At 34.6% G+C, this 16,121-nt stretch overlaps 4 protein-coding genes across 4 annotated transcripts; all 4 read left to right on the forward strand.

Annotated features, from left to right (window-relative positions):
- The first annotated feature begins 2,037 nt into the window (after positions 1 to 2,037).
- On the forward strand, positions 2,038 to 4,647 carry LOC18028755 (ATP-sulfurylase 3, chloroplastic). The gene is made up of 5 exons (XM_006414602.2): positions 2,038 to 2,653; positions 3,324 to 3,729; positions 3,813 to 4,073; positions 4,163 to 4,249; positions 4,347 to 4,647. Exons 1-5 carry the CDS (start codon positions 2,145 to 2,147, stop codon positions 4,482 to 4,484), a joined length of 1,401 nt encoding a protein of 466 aa, XP_006414665.1. The 5' UTR covers positions 2,038 to 2,144; the 3' UTR covers positions 4,485 to 4,647.
- Positions 4,648 to 4,908: 261 nt separating this feature from the next.
- Positions 4,909 to 5,553, forward strand: LOC112082003 (DUF724 domain-containing protein 5-like). Its single transcript, XM_024149084.1, has one exon. It carries the CDS (start codon positions 4,909 to 4,911, stop codon positions 5,551 to 5,553), a length of 645 nt encoding a protein of 214 aa, XP_024004852.1.
- A 1,818-nt stretch (positions 5,554 to 7,371) lies between these two features.
- Positions 7,372 to 8,784, forward strand: LOC18028756 (DNA-directed RNA polymerase V subunit 7). Its single transcript, XM_006414603.2, has 2 exons — positions 7,372 to 7,511; positions 8,153 to 8,784. The coding sequence occupies exon 2, from the start codon at positions 8,161 to 8,163 to the stop codon at positions 8,695 to 8,697; it is 537 nt and encodes a 178-aa protein (XP_006414666.1). The 5' UTR covers positions 7,372 to 7,511; positions 8,153 to 8,160; the 3' UTR covers positions 8,698 to 8,784.
- Positions 8,785 to 9,155: 371 nt separating this feature from the next.
- Positions 9,156 to 13,513, forward strand: LOC18028757. Its single transcript, XM_024149806.1, has 13 exons — positions 9,156 to 9,425; positions 9,602 to 9,805; positions 9,901 to 10,082; positions 10,515 to 10,641; positions 10,727 to 10,930; positions 11,222 to 11,335; positions 11,572 to 11,645; positions 11,751 to 11,802; positions 12,139 to 12,185; positions 12,313 to 12,430; positions 12,514 to 12,705; positions 12,858 to 13,347; positions 13,450 to 13,513. The coding sequence occupies exons 1-13, from the start codon at positions 9,318 to 9,320 to the stop codon at positions 13,476 to 13,478; spliced, it is 1,941 nt and encodes a 646-aa protein (XP_024005574.1). The 5' UTR covers positions 9,156 to 9,317; the 3' UTR covers positions 13,479 to 13,513.
- The last annotated feature ends 2,608 nt before the right edge of the window (positions 13,514 to 16,121 follow it).

Genomic DNA, 16,121 nt, shown 5'->3' on the forward strand with positions numbered 1-16,121 from the left:
TTACGTAATTATAATTCGTCTTCAGCCATTTCTATAGTTTTAAGAATTTTAGAAATTCATCTTCTATCAATCATATATGTTTTACAAAATATATAATAGATTAGCATATCTTTGTTCCTTTTTTTTTGGTCTTCTCTATCTATCAACTGTTTGGAAGTGGATTGGATCAAAAGAGTTGGAGAATACACATTATGGTCCAAACAAATGGAAAGAAATTATTGAGGTAACTCAAAGATTGGAAGATCGTATATGAAGCTCAACTTTGGATATCAAATTGGCAATTGACTTATCTATTATATTAAAACAGAAGCATATTTAGTACTTGCTTCCAAACACTCTTAATTTTTTTTAAGTGTTTAAAAATAATTTTAATAATTATTTATATTTAATTTCGAAAATTAGTTATTAATTTAAATATTTTTAGAGTTCCTTAAATATAGGTAATTTAGATTTGATTTGATTTGATTTGATTAAAAATAATAAATCAGATATTAATTTAGATTTGATTTAAAGATTCTAATTTAAATAATTTCTATACTATTAAACATTTTTATCAAAAATATGTAGAATTTTTGAAAAAAAATAATTCACATATGAAAAATAATGGCCATATTTGAAATATAAAATATTTATAATGATGTAAATGATATGATATTTATAATATATTTACGATTATGATTTATTTACAAATTAATAATAAAATAATAGATAAAATTCAAATGTATAATTTAAATATTAAAAATATATTTTTTAAAATTTATAGAACTAAAAATATATATAAAAACGGGGTTAAAAATATTTTGGTAACTAAAATCACTAATTTTGAATTATACATGTATATCAAAAATATATCTATTATATTAAAACAGAAGCACATTTAGTATTTGCTTCCAAACACTCCTAATTTTTTTTAAGTGTTTAAAAATAATTTTAATAATTATTTATATTTAATTTCGAAAATTAGTTATTAATTTAAATATTTTTAGAGTTCCTTAAATATAGGTAATTTAGATTTGATTTGATTTGATTAAAAATAATAAATCAGATATTAATTTAGATTTGATTTAAAGATTCTAATTTAAATAATTTCTATACTATTAAACATTTTTATCAAAAATATGTAGAATTTTTGAAAAAAAAATAATTCACATATGAAAAATAATGGTCATATTTGAAATATAAAATATTTATAATGATGTAAATGATATGATATTTATGTTGCTTATATAATATATTTACGATTATGATTTATTTACAAATTAATAATAAAATAATAGATAAAATTCAAATGTATAATTTAAATATTAAAAATATATTATTTATAATTCATAGAACTAAAAATATTTTGGTAACTAAAATCACTAATTTTGAATTATACATGTATATCGAAAATATATTTTTCATACAAAATAAAAACATAAAATATTAAAAATTATTGCATACACTAAAATGTGGTTTGAAAAACCAGTTGTACACTCCTTTCGTTGATTAAATTTTAGAAAACTATAATGCTAAATAATATTATTAATACATCTCAAACTTTTAACAAATATTTATATTATACTGTAATATGAAAGGAAAAGTTAGAATTATGTTTTTATAATAATTTATTTTGAATTAATATTAGCGGATGGGTTAAAATTATATTTTTATAATCATAATTAATTTTAATACTATAAAAATATATTTAAACACAATAATCAATATTTTCACTTATTAAAAAATATATTTATAAAAATAATTATATCTAAACTCAAAAACATAAATTATATTACAAAATTCGTTAAACAATAAAAAATATTCCCGTGCAGATGCACATGGTTAGAATCTAGTTTTCACATTAAATTGTGGTTCAAATCTAATGAGTTGCTGTGCATTAAAGAAAAAATTACGAAAAATTATTTATGATCACCAAAAAAAAATTGAAGGATACTTTAACGTTATTTATTTATTAAAGAAAAGAACAACTGTCCAGGTACATTTAAATTTTAAACTAATCGCATTTTGGTCTATAAAAGCATACTCACTTCTTCTTCCACTCCAAAAAAATTGAATTGGCAAAGTAATCAACACTCTGATCTCCATTAAAGAAGCTTGAAGCAGCTCTTCAAATTCCTTCGTTGTTTTATTTCGATTCTATTTCAATGGCTTCAATGTTTACCGTCTTCCCCAAAACAACCCATTTCCTATCTCAACCTCTCGCCAAATCCCACAAATCCGATTTCGCGACCGCGTCGGTTTCATTCCCCTCGAGCTCGAGAGGTAGTAGCACCCTAAAATCCCTCCGGGCACGAGCTGGGCTAATCGAGCCCGACGGCGGAAAACTGGTGGAGCTCGTCGTGCCGGAGCCGCGACGGCGGGAGAAGAAGCACGAGGCGGCGGATTTGCCGAGAGTTAAACTGACGGCGATCGATTTACAGTGGATGCACGTGTTGAGCGAAGGCTGGGCAAGTCCTCTCCGTGGATTTATGAGGGAATCTGAGTTTCTCCAAACCCTTCATTTCAATTTGATTCGTCTCGATGACGGATCCGTTGTCAACATGTCTGTGCCTATCGTTCTCGCCATCGACGATGAGCAGAAAGCCCTCATAGCCGAGTCGAAACGAGTCGCGCTCGTTGATTCCGATGATAATCCCATCGCCATCCTCAGCGAGTATGTTTCTGTTTCCTGATTCATTGATCTTATTAGGTTTGAAAGTTCCATAGGATCGAAGAATCAAGCTTAGGTTTTGTAGCTTCGTTGTTTCCTGAGAGATTTTGAGCATTTTGGGAATCAATATTTGCATATATAGATCACAGAATAGTTTCTTTGTGGTTTGCTTTTAACGTATCTGTGACTGATTTTGTCTCTGTTTCCTCAGCATTGGGATTTAGAAACATCCCAAAGATTCTGTTTCATGCTTCATTGATCTCATTAGGTTTGAAAGTTCCATAGGATCGAAGAATCAAGCTTAGGTTTTGTAGTTTCGTTGTTGCTTGAGAGATTTTGAGCATTTTGGGAATCAAACTTTGCATATAAACATCACTGAATAGTTTCTTTAGGTTTTAACATATCTGTGACTGTTCTTGTTTCTGAATCCTCATCCCAAAGACTCTGTTTCATGCTTCATTGATCTCATTATGTCTTCAAATCAATTGAATGGCTTGAAACTGAAAGTTCCAATAGGATCGGAGAATCAAGCTTAGATTTTGTGGTTCCGTTGTTGCTTGAGACATTTTGGGCATTTTGGGAATGCAAATAAAGATCACTGAATAGTTTCTTTATTGTTTGCTTTGCTTTTAGCATATCTGTGACTGTTCTGGTTCTGTTTCTGTTTCCTCAGCATTGAGATTTACAAGCATCCCAAAGAAGAACGGATAGCTAGAACTTGGGGCACGACCGCACCGGGCTTGCCATATGTAGAAGAGGCGATAAAGAATTCCGGGAACTGGCTCATTGGTGGAGATCTTGAGGTTCTTGAACCTGTCAAATACAATGACGGGCTTGACCGTTTCAGGCTTTCGCCATCAGAACTCCGGAAAGAGCTGGAGAGACGCGGCGCGGACGCTGTCTTTGCGTTCCAGCTCAGGAACCCGGTTCACAACGGACACGCACTTCTCATGACGGACACTCGACGGAGACTTCTTGAGATGGGTTACAAAAACCCAATCCTTCTGCTTCACCCACTTGGAGGTTTCACAAAAGCGGACGATGTTCCTCTAAGCTGGCGAATGAAACAGCACGAGAAGGTAAAAATGCAAAGCAAAGTCTCTTTTTGCGTGTGTGTTTAACCTAAGTTCTTGCTAAAACGGCTTTTATGACCTGGAATTAGGTTCTAGAGGACGGTGTTCTTGATCCGGAGACGACTGTGGTTTCCATATTCCCATCTCCAATGCTCTATGCTGGTCCAACGGAAGTGCAATGGCACGCTAAGGCTAGGATCAATGCCGGTGCTAACTTCTACATTGTTGGTAGAGATCCAGCTGGAATGGGTCATCCCGTGGAGAAACGTGATCTGTATGATGCTGATCACGGGAAGAAAGTTCTAAGCATGGCTCCTGGACTCGAACGACTCAACATTCTTCCTTTCAGGGTATGTAAATAGTTAAAAGCCGCATACTCAACCTCCTTCAAAGATTTAAGCTTTCGAGTTCTGATGATCTCTGGTTTCAATCGGTTTAGGTTGCTGCATACGATAAGACACAAGGCAAGATGGCTTTCTTTGATCCCTCCAGGGCTCAGGATTTCTTGTTCATCTCTGGAACTAAGGTAACACAACTTGTTAGACAAATTGGTACATGATATAAGTAAGTGTTAAGAGTATTCAAGTACTGATTAAAGCTTGATTTGGTTTGTTTTTTTGTAGATGCGAGGATTAGCAAAGAACAAAGAAAGCCCTCCAGATGGATTTATGTGCCCTGGAGGCTGGAAAGTGCTTGTTGATTACTACGACAGTTTGAGTCTAACCGGAAATACTAGACTCCCCGAAAAGGTTTCGGTTTAAGACAGATTAAAACTCATCTCTTTGGATTTGTTTTACTTTTGTGTTGTAAATTAGTAACATAGTAGTTTCTTTTAGATCAACATTGTGATCATCAAACTGTGTTACTGTAAGGTTTGAAATGCTTATAATTATATGAACAAAGGTGTTGAAATTTTGAGATACATATATACCGATTAGATATTTGAAGAACTTTGAACAAATGACAAATTTTTTATTTTCCTTTCTATTATTTATCCATTTAGAATACTTTTTAGAAGATATTAATTTCCTTTTATTTTTTTCTTTCTTTGAGAAGATAATTTCTTTATTTTCCTTTTTCCTTAATCCGTAGATGTATATAACAAATTCCATTCTCATAATTCATCACAAATCAAAAGAAGAGAAAACCCTAGACACACATTTTTAGGGTTTCCTGCCGACGACTATGGAGAAGAATCAAAGTGAAAACAGAGAGAGTTCAAAAGCAAACGAGAAGATGCTTGAGGAAGAAGATACCAATCTTTTTGAGAAAACATCAACGAAGTGGAAGGAGTATGAGTCAATGGACGCCTTCAAAAGAACACCACAACGTCCTCACTTCAGCCCACTGATCAAGAAGCCTAGTATTGTGCGCGAAGATTATGCGTTAATTATAATGGAAACTTGGCTCGATATATCAGAGGCACTACATACTCCCGGGACGGACGTTTCCCTAAGCCAACTAGAGACATTGCTCCATCTAGAGACGCACGGGTTCGACGTTGACGAGCTGTTATTACTGACCATGTACAAGGGCTTAAAACAAGCCAATACAATGGAGGAACAAAAAGGAAAGTGGAAAAGAGAAGAGAACCTTACTTCTACTGCTGTTGTTGATTTAGCTAGAAAGATTGATAAAGTAAAGGATCTTATGAGAAGGAAGACAGAGGTAGCTACCAAATTGGAAAAGGTTAGAAATGATAAGAGAGATCTTGTGGCCGAGATTCTTGAGCTGGAGGAAAGACTCCGAGTTGCAGAGAAAAGAGTGGCCGAGTTGAGAGAGAAGAAGGAGGCTGTAGATAAAGAAATTGCTGATTTGCAATCTTGTTAAGAAGATCAGCTTGGAATTTCAAGTTTCAGGTTAATTTGCCAACTCCTTAGAAACAAACCTATATGATGAACTCTAAAAAGCTCTAATTTTGCAAATGAAAAGCTATGATTTGATAGAGGAGAATTATGATCTGCTCCCTCCTTGGCCCTTTTATTTATTTACTTTTATTTATGCTTAAAACTTTCAGTTATTTTTTGTCATGGAAAACTATGATTATCCTTTGCTGTTCCTTGGCTTTATTTATTTATAATTATATATGCGTACGAAGAGAAAACTTTAGACAACTTTCTCATTACCCTTAGCTTTTTCTTTCTCTCTTTCACAAACAACTCGGCAAGTCCTCAATACTCTTAGTTTTTCGGAAAATCTTCAATAGTGTATGCAAAGCACTGATGGTACTCTTGCAATCTCCGGTCTCTTTAATTTGCACCAAAGGACTAGGTTCCCAGTTTGTATGGTAGGAACTGCGACCTATCTGAAAACACATTCAGAATTGGGTCAAAGACGCAGCAGCCGGCCCAAATACAGGTTTCAGTCCATTCGCAGCATCAACTAAGTATCACATTGACGTCCAAAGCTGGCGAGCTCCAAGACAATAAAATACCACTCAGTCAAAACAACTGAATCAGTCAAAATTAGATTCTCTAAACAGCTCAGAATCATTTCAAAGATCAAATGTAAGAAGCGAAACAAGCGATCCCGAGATATGCAATGGCGGTTAAGACTTCGAACAAAGCTATAAAAAAAGACTCAAGGTTTAGTTTTACAGATCTGATTCTTTTGATTTAATTACGTTACGCTCTCTTTGTAATTTATCTCAAAGAGATAAATCTGTATTCATAATTTCATACTATCTATTAATACAAATCTAATTCATCAATACTCATTTATACAACATTTTTGGTTCAAAAATAAATCTAGTCTATCGTTTCGTTATGATTCTTTACTTAAAAATTATACATAATATTTGGGGAAAAAGGCCCGTACCTACCTCAACTCATCCAAAATGGTGCGGATTCGTGCCTGAAAAAATAAAGTGTGCAAATCCATACCCGTACTCTTAATTATTTGAAAATTCATACCCAAACTATTTAGTTTTTGGCCAATCTCAACATTGATTAGTCAACATATATGTATGCCGTTATTCGAAATCATTAAAAAATTCAAACATCTACACCATAATCAAAACCCTAAATCTTTTAATTACCACATTTTAAACAAACCCAGAAATTGATTTGTATCTTCAAACTCAAAATTGCCTTCTATTTCTGCCAAAAGATTCGATTTAATCAATTTGCATCAACACTAAACAGTAATCACTAAACCCTATTACTCTCTCTCTCACCATCGCAACAAGTTCTTTGGAAATGTCGTGATTTTTTAAAAAATTTTGTTCAAAATAATGTCGTTTTGATATTGGGTTCAATCTTAAAACAAAATTCATACAAAAGTCCATTTCTTTTCCTCTTGAAACGATGTAGTTTTATAACTCCGTAACAACGGGGCAGCAGATGTGGCACCAGACTAATCTCCGTTAACTAAATATGTATGTTGACTAATGTGATGATAGTCAATGTTGGAATCGCTCAAAAATTAAATAATTTGGGTATGGATTTTCAAAAAAATTAGGAACATGGGTATGGTTTTGCACACTTTAATTTCTTAAACACGAATCCGCACCATTTGGCTGTTTTCTCCACAAATTTTGACTTCTGGGATTTAGCATCTACATCATCGAAGATAGACATGGGCCAAGAATAGTCTCAGTATTAATAGGCCTTTATAGCCCATCAACATGTAAACATCCAGAAACGAGGTCACCTGAGTTCTCTCAGTCACAATAACGACAACGACTGTAGTCTCTCTCTCTCTCTCGCATCGTAAATTCTCCATAACCAGTCTCGCTCTCTGTTACAGATTCTCGTTTCTTTTCCTTCTTTCGGGAATCTAAATCAAAGGTATGGCTTCTTGAATCAGCTCAATTCTCAACCAATTTCTCAGACATTTTCAGCCTATTGTCTTGGACGATGGTTTTCTTCTTAAGAAAATGTGGAAAAACTATGGTTGTGGTACTTAATCGTAAAAATCCAAACTAGAAAGCTTTTTGGGTATTTTGTTTCTTCTAACATTGTTAACTCTTGATGGAAGTTTTGATGATTCTCCCTTGGATACTTCCATGCATGCTCACTGTTTGTTGAAATGCCTGAGAGAAAAGTTTACAGTGAAAAAGCTCACAGCTTGAGTTCAATGTTCCTCTTGGTAGATGTAGTATGTAATACCAGTTTCAGATTTTCTGTTTGAGAACTGTAGATTGGTGGAACTGGTACTTTTCTGGTGCATGCATAGATTTCATTGAATCCAAAAGCGATTTTGTCCAGATTCTTAAGAAAAGCCAGAAACTTTGATCTTATCTTGAGCAGAAATTACTGTTGGGAGTAATTGCATTGTGTTGATCTAGTGTTACTGATGGTGTTTGGTGAAACTTAGATGTTGCTTTCGAAGAAGAACTCTAAAACATATTGTCTACTTCCTTTGTCTTTCTCTTATATGATCACTGGTCTGTGGATTGTTTGACATTGTTTCTGATTTGGTTTTGAAGGTTGAAAGATGTTCCTCAAAGTCGAGTTACCATGGAATGTGATGATCCCTGCTGAAAACATGGATGCAAAAGGGCTGATGCTGAAGAGAGCTATACTGGTACAGTTACTAGAGGCATTTGCTTTGAAGAAAGCAACCGTGGAGCTTGGCTACTACTTGACGGTCACAACTCTGGACAAGATCGGAGAAGGCAAAATCAGGGAGCAGACCGGTGAGATAATGTTCCCGGTGGTTTTCAGCGGAGTGACTTTCAAGATCTTCAAAGGAGAGATACTTCAAGGTGTTGTGCACAAGGTTCTGAAGCACGGTGTCTTCTTGAGGTGTGGTCCGGTGGAAAACGTTTACCTCTCTTCCGCGAAGATGCTTGATTACAAGTTTGTTCCCGGAGAGAACCCGATCTTCATGAATGAGAAGATGTCTAGGATTCAGGTTGAGACTACGGTTAGGTTTGTGGTGTTGGCGACGAAGTGGATGGAGGTAGATAAGGAGTTTCAGGCGTTGGCTAGCCTTCAAGGGGACTATCTTGGACCAATCTCTGAAGAGTGATCTGCTTGTTTTCTTCAATTGATTATCTCGTTATTATTAGCCTACTATAAACTCAGTCTTTTAGTTCATGTTTGGTAAGTAATTAATGAAAAGCTTGATCTTTGAATGTAATTATATTATCCAACCTTTTAGAGGAAAGGCTGGTCTAATTTGGAATTTGAGGTACAATTCCTTTTTTTGAGTTACCAATCGATTAGTGTCACTGGTAAATCTGCAACACTTGACTTCACATAGAAAATCTACAAACTTTCAACACTTGGCTGGCTTCGTTGTGATTTCGATAGTTTTTTAAGCATTTTTAGGCAAAGGTAGATTTGCGAAATTGAAAAAGTTTGGATTTTTATATTAAAGTTAATGGCTTTATTACATTTAACGCTGAGGATTATCTTCTCCGAGCAAGTTTCCACATTTCCTTCTTGTGTAAACTGTAAAACTGAGTAGAGAAAAAGAGTGTTAAAACCCTAGCGTGTTGTTCACTGACCGTTGAAGTTCTCGTTCATTGCTTTGCTTAATCTCCGATCCCTGATTTCGTAGTTAGGGTTTCGGAGAAGTCTTCTATATTGTAAATTATACGAACGCAGAGCGAGAGAGAGAGAGAGAGAACTCAAGGAAGAGGAGTAATGTCGGTTTCTTCTGATAAAGAGCTCGAGACGAAGCTTCTGGAATCTGGAGAAAGGCTTCTCGGACCATTACCTTCCACTGTTGAGAGTCTTCTTCATCTTCTCTACGTGAGCTCCTTGTCTTCACCATTTCTCGTTCGTGTGGATTTCTAGTCTTGTTCTTACCTTCTCAAGGCTCTCTAAATTTCGCCTTGAAGAATGAAAATGGTTTCATTATTCCATTTATTGAATTTGATTAAGTACAAACTCAAATAAAGATCTGCATTTTTTTTGGTTGGCTGTAGAAACTTTTGAACCGCCTTAAAGAGGTGGAAAAGACACATACCGTCTCAATTCAGAACGCAGTCTCTCAGTTGAAGACAACTTTAATAGCTGAAAGACTGTTCAAGCATTCTAATTTCGATGTGAAAATCGCTACAGTGGCCTGCATCACCGAGGTGATGAGGATATATTCGCCGGTCGCTCCATATGATGAAGACAAGATGAGGGTACATTCTTGTTTTTCTGTAGTGTTTTATTATGCAAATGAGGACGATGCAGTGCAGCTTTGGTCACTGATAGCTTTTGTTTGATTCCCTTGAAGGAGGTATTGCAGTTAATCGTATCATCATTCGAACATCTAGACGACGTAAATAGTCTCTCCTATACCATAAGGATATGGATACTTAACACTGTGGCTAAGTGCCAAGTATGTGTTCTGATGTTGGATCCTGAGTATGTTGCTCTTCTAATTGAGATGTTCCAGCATTTATTCAAGGCTCTAAGGTAACAAGCTGCTAACTTTTCCTATCCGCTAGAATCAAAATTCAATTTGGAAGCGTGTCTTTCTGATGCTAACACTGTCTAGCTTTCATATCTGAATTGTTTTTTCATTTAAGTATCCTCTACCATGCTCAATTCATGGATGTTGACATTGTTGCTGTTACCACTTTGCGCATTAGACGAACTATATGGTGATCATTAATGTGAGAAGCAGTCATTTCAATGTGCTTGTTTTGGTCAACTATTTGGTTTTACTTTCATCGATGTGTCTTTAAGCTTCTCATTCGATTCCTGCTCTATTGTGCTACTTAGCTTTATGTGTTCGTAATAACTGGTCTATTGAGTATTGCTTTTGTTTGTTGTTTTCATCATCCATCAATACACGAATACACGTATGAGGTAATGACTGATGATGAATTTATATTTCCTTTCCAGGGATCATCATCCAATGGAAGTATTTTTAGATATAAAGAACATTATGACTCTTGTTTTACAAGAAAGCGATGGTATACCTCCAGAGTTGCTTTCAATAATCCTACGTTATGTTAAAAAGGATGATGAGGTGATACATGGATAGGTTCTTACTCTTTCTTCTTTCCAGCAACCAAATGGCTCTTTGTTTAACTCTTTCCACATCTTGTCCTTAGGTTCCCCTAATATCACGGAGGTTGGCTGAACAAGTTCTCATTAACTGTGCTAGCAAGTGCAAAACATATCTGGCTGAAGCTGTGAAATCATCGGGCGTGTCTTTAGATGAGTATGGTAATGTGGTGGCTTTCATATGTGAATGGGCATTTGGTGAATGGGCATTCAGTGATTTGAAGAAGAACGAAGTTGTTGCTCGTAAAAAAGTAATAAGTGCTCTTAATTTTTTCTCTGTGTAATTGCTTTTATTTCTCACTTATTTCTACATGCCGTTTTAAGTAGATTGTAAATTGAATTCTTATTTTCCAATCAGAAGGATAAACAAAAGGCATCAGAACTTTCTGCCACTGATCAAACTGATGCACCTAAAGATGAAATCTGCAAGTCAAGAGTCAATAATGTCGTCGTAAAAAACATATAATTGGCCTTACCGTATAGTTACAAATCTGACTTCCCTGTCCTTGTGCTGTTACAAATATCCTTTGACTGTGTTTCAGCTAGTCGGTTCCTCTGGAAAGTCAGTATCGAAGTCAAAGACAGATGTGAAGCAACCGTTAGAAGAAATGTCTAATGGAAACACAAAGAGAAAACACAGTCTAGCCAAAGAGAAAGTATGTTTTTGTACTTTCACATGTATAACAACTGTTGCTCATACAAAGGAATGTGGAAAACAGTTAACTATGCATGGTTGCAGCTTATTATCTCTGTATGCTGGAGATATTAGCTGCGTGTTGAACATCTATTCGTTCCCTTCTGTGGAGCTTATGTATCTTTTGTACTACTTTCATGTCCTCTGGTCGAGTTTCTTTATGTAAAGTTTATTCGTTCTGAATCAATTCCATGGCAGGCATCTGATCTCCAAAACTATGATAAAAAGTTAGTTGGGTCGAGGATCAAAGTCTGGTGGCCTATGGATCAAGCGTAAGCATTATTTTCTTCTTAGGAATTATATTTACAAAGCTGGACTAGCACCTTTTGCATTTCTGTTGTCCATGCTTGTAAATGAGTATTGCATTCTAACTGCAGGTATTATAAAGGCGTGGTTCATTCATATGATTCTTCTAAAAAGAAACATCTGGTAAGGCCAATTCTATCAGGCTCCTGTATTAATATCTTCGTCTCATTTGTTTGTGGTGAACCATTAGCTCATTGAATCTCCTATAGTCCTATGTGGTACATATTTCTTTTATTTGATTCAGGTCATTTTATAGTATGTTTTATTGTGGTATGCTGGTTATCAGGTTTGCTATGAGGATGGAGATCAAGAAGTATTGAATTTAAAAAAACAGAAGTGATATCTTGTGGATGAATCAGAATTGTCAGAGGTGGGGCATTTGTATAACTCATCTCTGGCTTCTCTGTTCTGTTTCTTTCTTCCCACTGCTGTATGTGCTTTCACATTTTCTGTCAGCAGGATCAAGAAGCAAATCAGACTGGCCGTGACCAAGAAGCCTCTACAATGTAAGCGTAATTTCTTCAGTTCCAATGTTTACATGGAATTGAAATAGCCAGATTTGATCATGTGATTTGTTGTTATGAGATGAACTTGCCATTCTTGTGATGAATAAGGTATTGTTTCCACTTGCAGGTCCCAGAAGAAGAAAGCTAAGACAGGCAAGGCACAGTCAGCTGATAAGCAATCGAAGATGGATATATCTCCACAGATGCTTTCGCCAATTCCACGTTATGTTGAAAAGGATGATGAGGTTATACATGAAAAGTTTGCTACCACATTCAATTTCAGCAACCAATGCTCTTTTGTTGAACTCTTTCCACTTATTGTCCTCAGGCTCCCCAAGTATCACCTAGGTGTGCAGAACAACTTCTCTGTAGCTGTCCTAGTCAGGTCAAAAAGTATCTGACTGAAGCAGTAAAATCGTCGAGCGTCTCTATAGATAAGCAAAATAATGTAGTGGATTCAGTATGTGAAGGGGGATTCAATGCTTTGGAGCAGGAAGAAGTTGTTTCTCATAAAAAGGAAGTAAGCGTTCTCACCTGTGTCTCGTATACGGATAAATTATGCTTCTTTCTCCCCTAAACCAGCATTGAAAACATACTGAAACTGGTCGCTATGTCTTTCTCCTCTTTGTTGGAACTCGATTGTTAATTGTCATGCTATTCTCCAATCCGCAGGATAAGCAGAAAGCTGCAAAAGTTTCTACCCCTGAGCAAACTTGTGTCTCTAAGAGGAGACTGAACCTGTCACTTCCTCATGAAGGAGACCCTGCTGAAACTGAGACTCCGACACACAAGCGAGCTCGACTTTATGAAGTTCATGTTGAGATTGAGAAGACAGCTGCGGAAGGGGAACCCTCTTGCCGCACTCACAAATCCCGTCTTGAGCCTGGAGACCCTCAAGCTTGCTACGTCACACATCAGTTGGCTAAGGTGAAACAGAGCCTCATAGACACTATAACCAGTGTAAGACAGTTTGGCTCTGAGCTTGAGACGAAGGAACAGAGCATTGTAGACACTTTGACCAGTGTAAGACAGTTTCGCTCTGAGCTGGAGACCAAGGAACAGAGCATTGTAGACACTTTAGCCAGTGTACGACAGTTCCAGGCTGAGATTAAGAAAAAGGAAGATAATCTGAAAGCTTCGCTGCAGGAAGTTGACGTGTTAGGTATACGATCTAGATACTGATGAACATTTGTCTTTTTTGTTTTTTTGTTTTGCTGTTTATTTTGGTTTTAGGTATTTGATAATGTGATGTTGGAACAAACAGGGGGGAAGATATCCGGAATCAACTCATAATCAAGTTTAGAGTGAAAATGAAGATCAAGAAATGAATCAGCGACTTTTACAAACTTTTTTGTATCCTGAACTTGTTCAACGATGGAGTTAAGTAGTTGAAAAGAGAGAAATCTTATTTGTACAGCATTATCTCAGTCAAGTCTAGAGACAGTTGATTTTTGAATTCTCTAAAATATGCCATGAACCAATCGATGTTTCATGCATCTGTCTACCAAAATGAATAAGCCCCGAAGTAGCTATAATTGCTAATAAAAGCAAAACTTTTAACTCGGAATACAATGCATTACAATGTTAATAGTTTCTCAGCAATATACAACCGAGCTATGCAATTATAAAACTTTCTGAACCACTGAACCAACAGAAAGCACGAAGAAAGTAGGCAACTATGCAGTGGAAAAGGAGAAGAGGAAACATTCTTGCCAACATGAATCTGATAAGCTTGACGTTTGGGCACAACCTATTAAAATAACAGATCATCTTTATGTTATTCCCACTTATCAAAATTAATTTAATTCGACTCATACATAAAAGTTACTAAAATGTGTTGTGAAACAGTATACGAATGATTTTCGTGTAATGAATTATGATCATCATCATCACTGAACCAAACATATTGTATATATTTTTATCTTTTTAAAGTTACTATTTTATAGTTGATTCTGAAAATACCAAAAAAAAACTAAAAAATCACAAGATTATTAGTTTAGTCTGAGAATATCCAAATAAATTAAAATTTTTAAATACATTGAGGTAAATGAACAAAGAGACAAAACTCAATTTCATTGATCAATTAAAAACTGAATTCAATAAAAAATCTAAACAGCTTATTTTATAACAATAGAGAAACCCTAAAACAAAAGAAAATTATCTAAATAATTTAATCAATAATTACAATATTTAGAATATATCTCTGCATCGGAAACCTCCAATCTCAGGAGATATGCAAAAAAAAAACTGATCAATGTACACATTTTGGACAGCTTTCTTCTCTCCTAAAACCTAAAAAATTGGTGAAAAATATTCGTACTAAATGTTTTCGTATAAATTTTTGTAGGAATATGGTATATTTTCTTGTAGTAGCTACTAGAACGATTTTGAAGAAATTTCATATTAAGACTGTTCAGTTGTTAATAATCTCCAATACTGCATATTATTATCATTTTATTCTTATTAACTTGACACATTTCTCAAGCAATAACTATTTGTAAGATTTTATGAAACAAAGATTGCAAATGCTGGTTTCAGACACGATAATGCTTTTGCTACTATAATCTAAAGATGCTTTCAAGTTGCTAAAAAATGCTTATTTTAATGAGTAAAATGTCTCACTATTATGATAGGGTCCGAAAAATCATAGGTTATCAAAAAGTATCTTGTCGCTGTTGGTAGTTTCTTACTTTGGGAAACTGAGATAACAACTCAAATTCCATCGTTCTCTCATAGGATCGACTACAGAAAAGGAAGTTTGAAATATATATTCAAGCTTCAACTAATTTGAATTTATGTTCAACTAATTTTATATGTTGATATAAAACTTTCACGCTGGTAACTTTGATATTAGACTACATCAATATTGTATATTCTTATAATATAGTGGTTTTTCTTGTCAACATTTTGGTTTTGGTTTCTGAATTTATATTAAACTTGTATTTTTTTATTTTTTTTTAAGTTAAACACCTAGTTTAAATAGAAATAAAATGTCTTCAAAAAGTTTGAAAGTAATAAAAGAAGAAGAAGAACCAATTTGTAATGATTACATGATGAAACAGCCGAACTCACTGTAATTGCTGACCACTATTTGCATAGCAACTAACTAAAATACTAATTAAATTTATTTTTCTCAGGTATCTAATATTACAAAAAGGATTGGTTTGAGGAATTCCAGCAAAAAAAAAGTGCTCTTATGTTTTAATAAAAGTTAAAAACAAAAAAGAAGAAGAAGAAGAAGAAGAGAGTTCTCTAAAGTTGAAAGCTAATTATGAGCTATATCTTGTAGCTCAAATTATAAATTCATATCCAAAATAAAGGTTAGAGATTTAACAACACCGAGAATGATTAAAGATAAGGCCCATGACTCATAAGACTTTCTTATAAATAAATATATATGAATCATTTCCTCACTTACATGGGGATGAACGTATCGACCGACCAGGGCCACAACCAATAGTGCCTTTTATTTTTCTTATGACTATTAGTGTCTTACTGCTCACTAAACATTGAATTATATATTCCAAGATCTAAATTATGTACACATAATATGTTTTTCAAGGGCCAAAAAATGATTGAAATGATGGTTGGACCATAGAACTCTTACATATATATATATATATATATATATCACTCTAGAATCTACCTCTTGTTCATTGAACAAAGAACAAAACATTAGCTTGGAAATTCTAAACATTTAAAACCAACAATTCTACTCGTTGGATTTAACATGAAAAGGAAAAGAGTCAAGTTTTTTTTCAATAAAACTTTACCCGACTATAATTTATAATTTTTTTTGATTAATATGACCGAATTAAACTTTCAGAAAATTTCTGATTAGACATCCATATTTCATGTAGTCATATGTCTCCAATGCAAATCTTTGGCTCTATGTTCAATGCCTCCTTTGGGTAACTTTCTCTTCAATATGTTGCT

This window comes from Eutrema salsugineum, unplaced genomic scaffold, assembly GCF_000478725.1.
Source record: "Eutrema salsugineum unplaced genomic scaffold, Eutsalg1_0 scaffold_1, whole genome shotgun sequence".
NCBI classification, from domain to species: Eukaryota; Viridiplantae; Streptophyta; class Magnoliopsida; order Brassicales; family Brassicaceae; genus Eutrema; species Eutrema salsugineum.

What these genes read in the sequence shown, in the direction of transcription:
- LOC18028756 (XM_006414603.2), top strand. Translation starts at nt 8,161, where the DNA reads ATGTTCCTCAAAGTCGAGTTACCATGGAATGTGATGATCCCTGCTGAA.
- LOC112082003 (XM_024149084.1), top strand. Translation starts at nt 4,909, where the DNA reads ATGGAGAAGAATCAAAGTGAAAACAGAGAGAGTTCAAAAGCAAACGAG.
- LOC18028757 (XM_024149806.1), top strand. Translation starts at nt 9,318, where the DNA reads ATGTCGGTTTCTTCTGATAAAGAGCTCGAGACGAAGCTTCTGGAATCT. An exon ending in AAGTTGTTGCTCGTAAAAAA is followed by an intron (nt 10,931 to 11,221) that starts GTAATAAGTGCT and finishes ACTGTGTTTCAG; the next exon opens with CTAGTCGGTTCCTCTGGAAA. An exon ending in GACCAAGAAGCCTCTACAAT is followed by an intron (nt 12,186 to 12,312) that starts GTAAGCGTAATT and finishes TTCCACTTGCAG; the next exon opens with GTCCCAGAAGAAGAAAGCTA.
- LOC18028755 (XM_006414602.2), top strand. Translation starts at nt 2,145, where the DNA reads ATGGCTTCAATGTTTACCGTCTTCCCCAAAACAACCCATTTCCTATCT. An exon ending in GAATGAAACAGCACGAGAAG is followed by an intron (nt 3,730 to 3,812) that starts GTAAAAATGCAA and finishes ACCTGGAATTAG; the next exon opens with GTTCTAGAGGACGGTGTTCT. An exon ending in TCAACATTCTTCCTTTCAGG is followed by an intron (nt 4,074 to 4,162) that starts GTATGTAAATAG and finishes CAATCGGTTTAG; the next exon opens with GTTGCTGCATACGATAAGAC.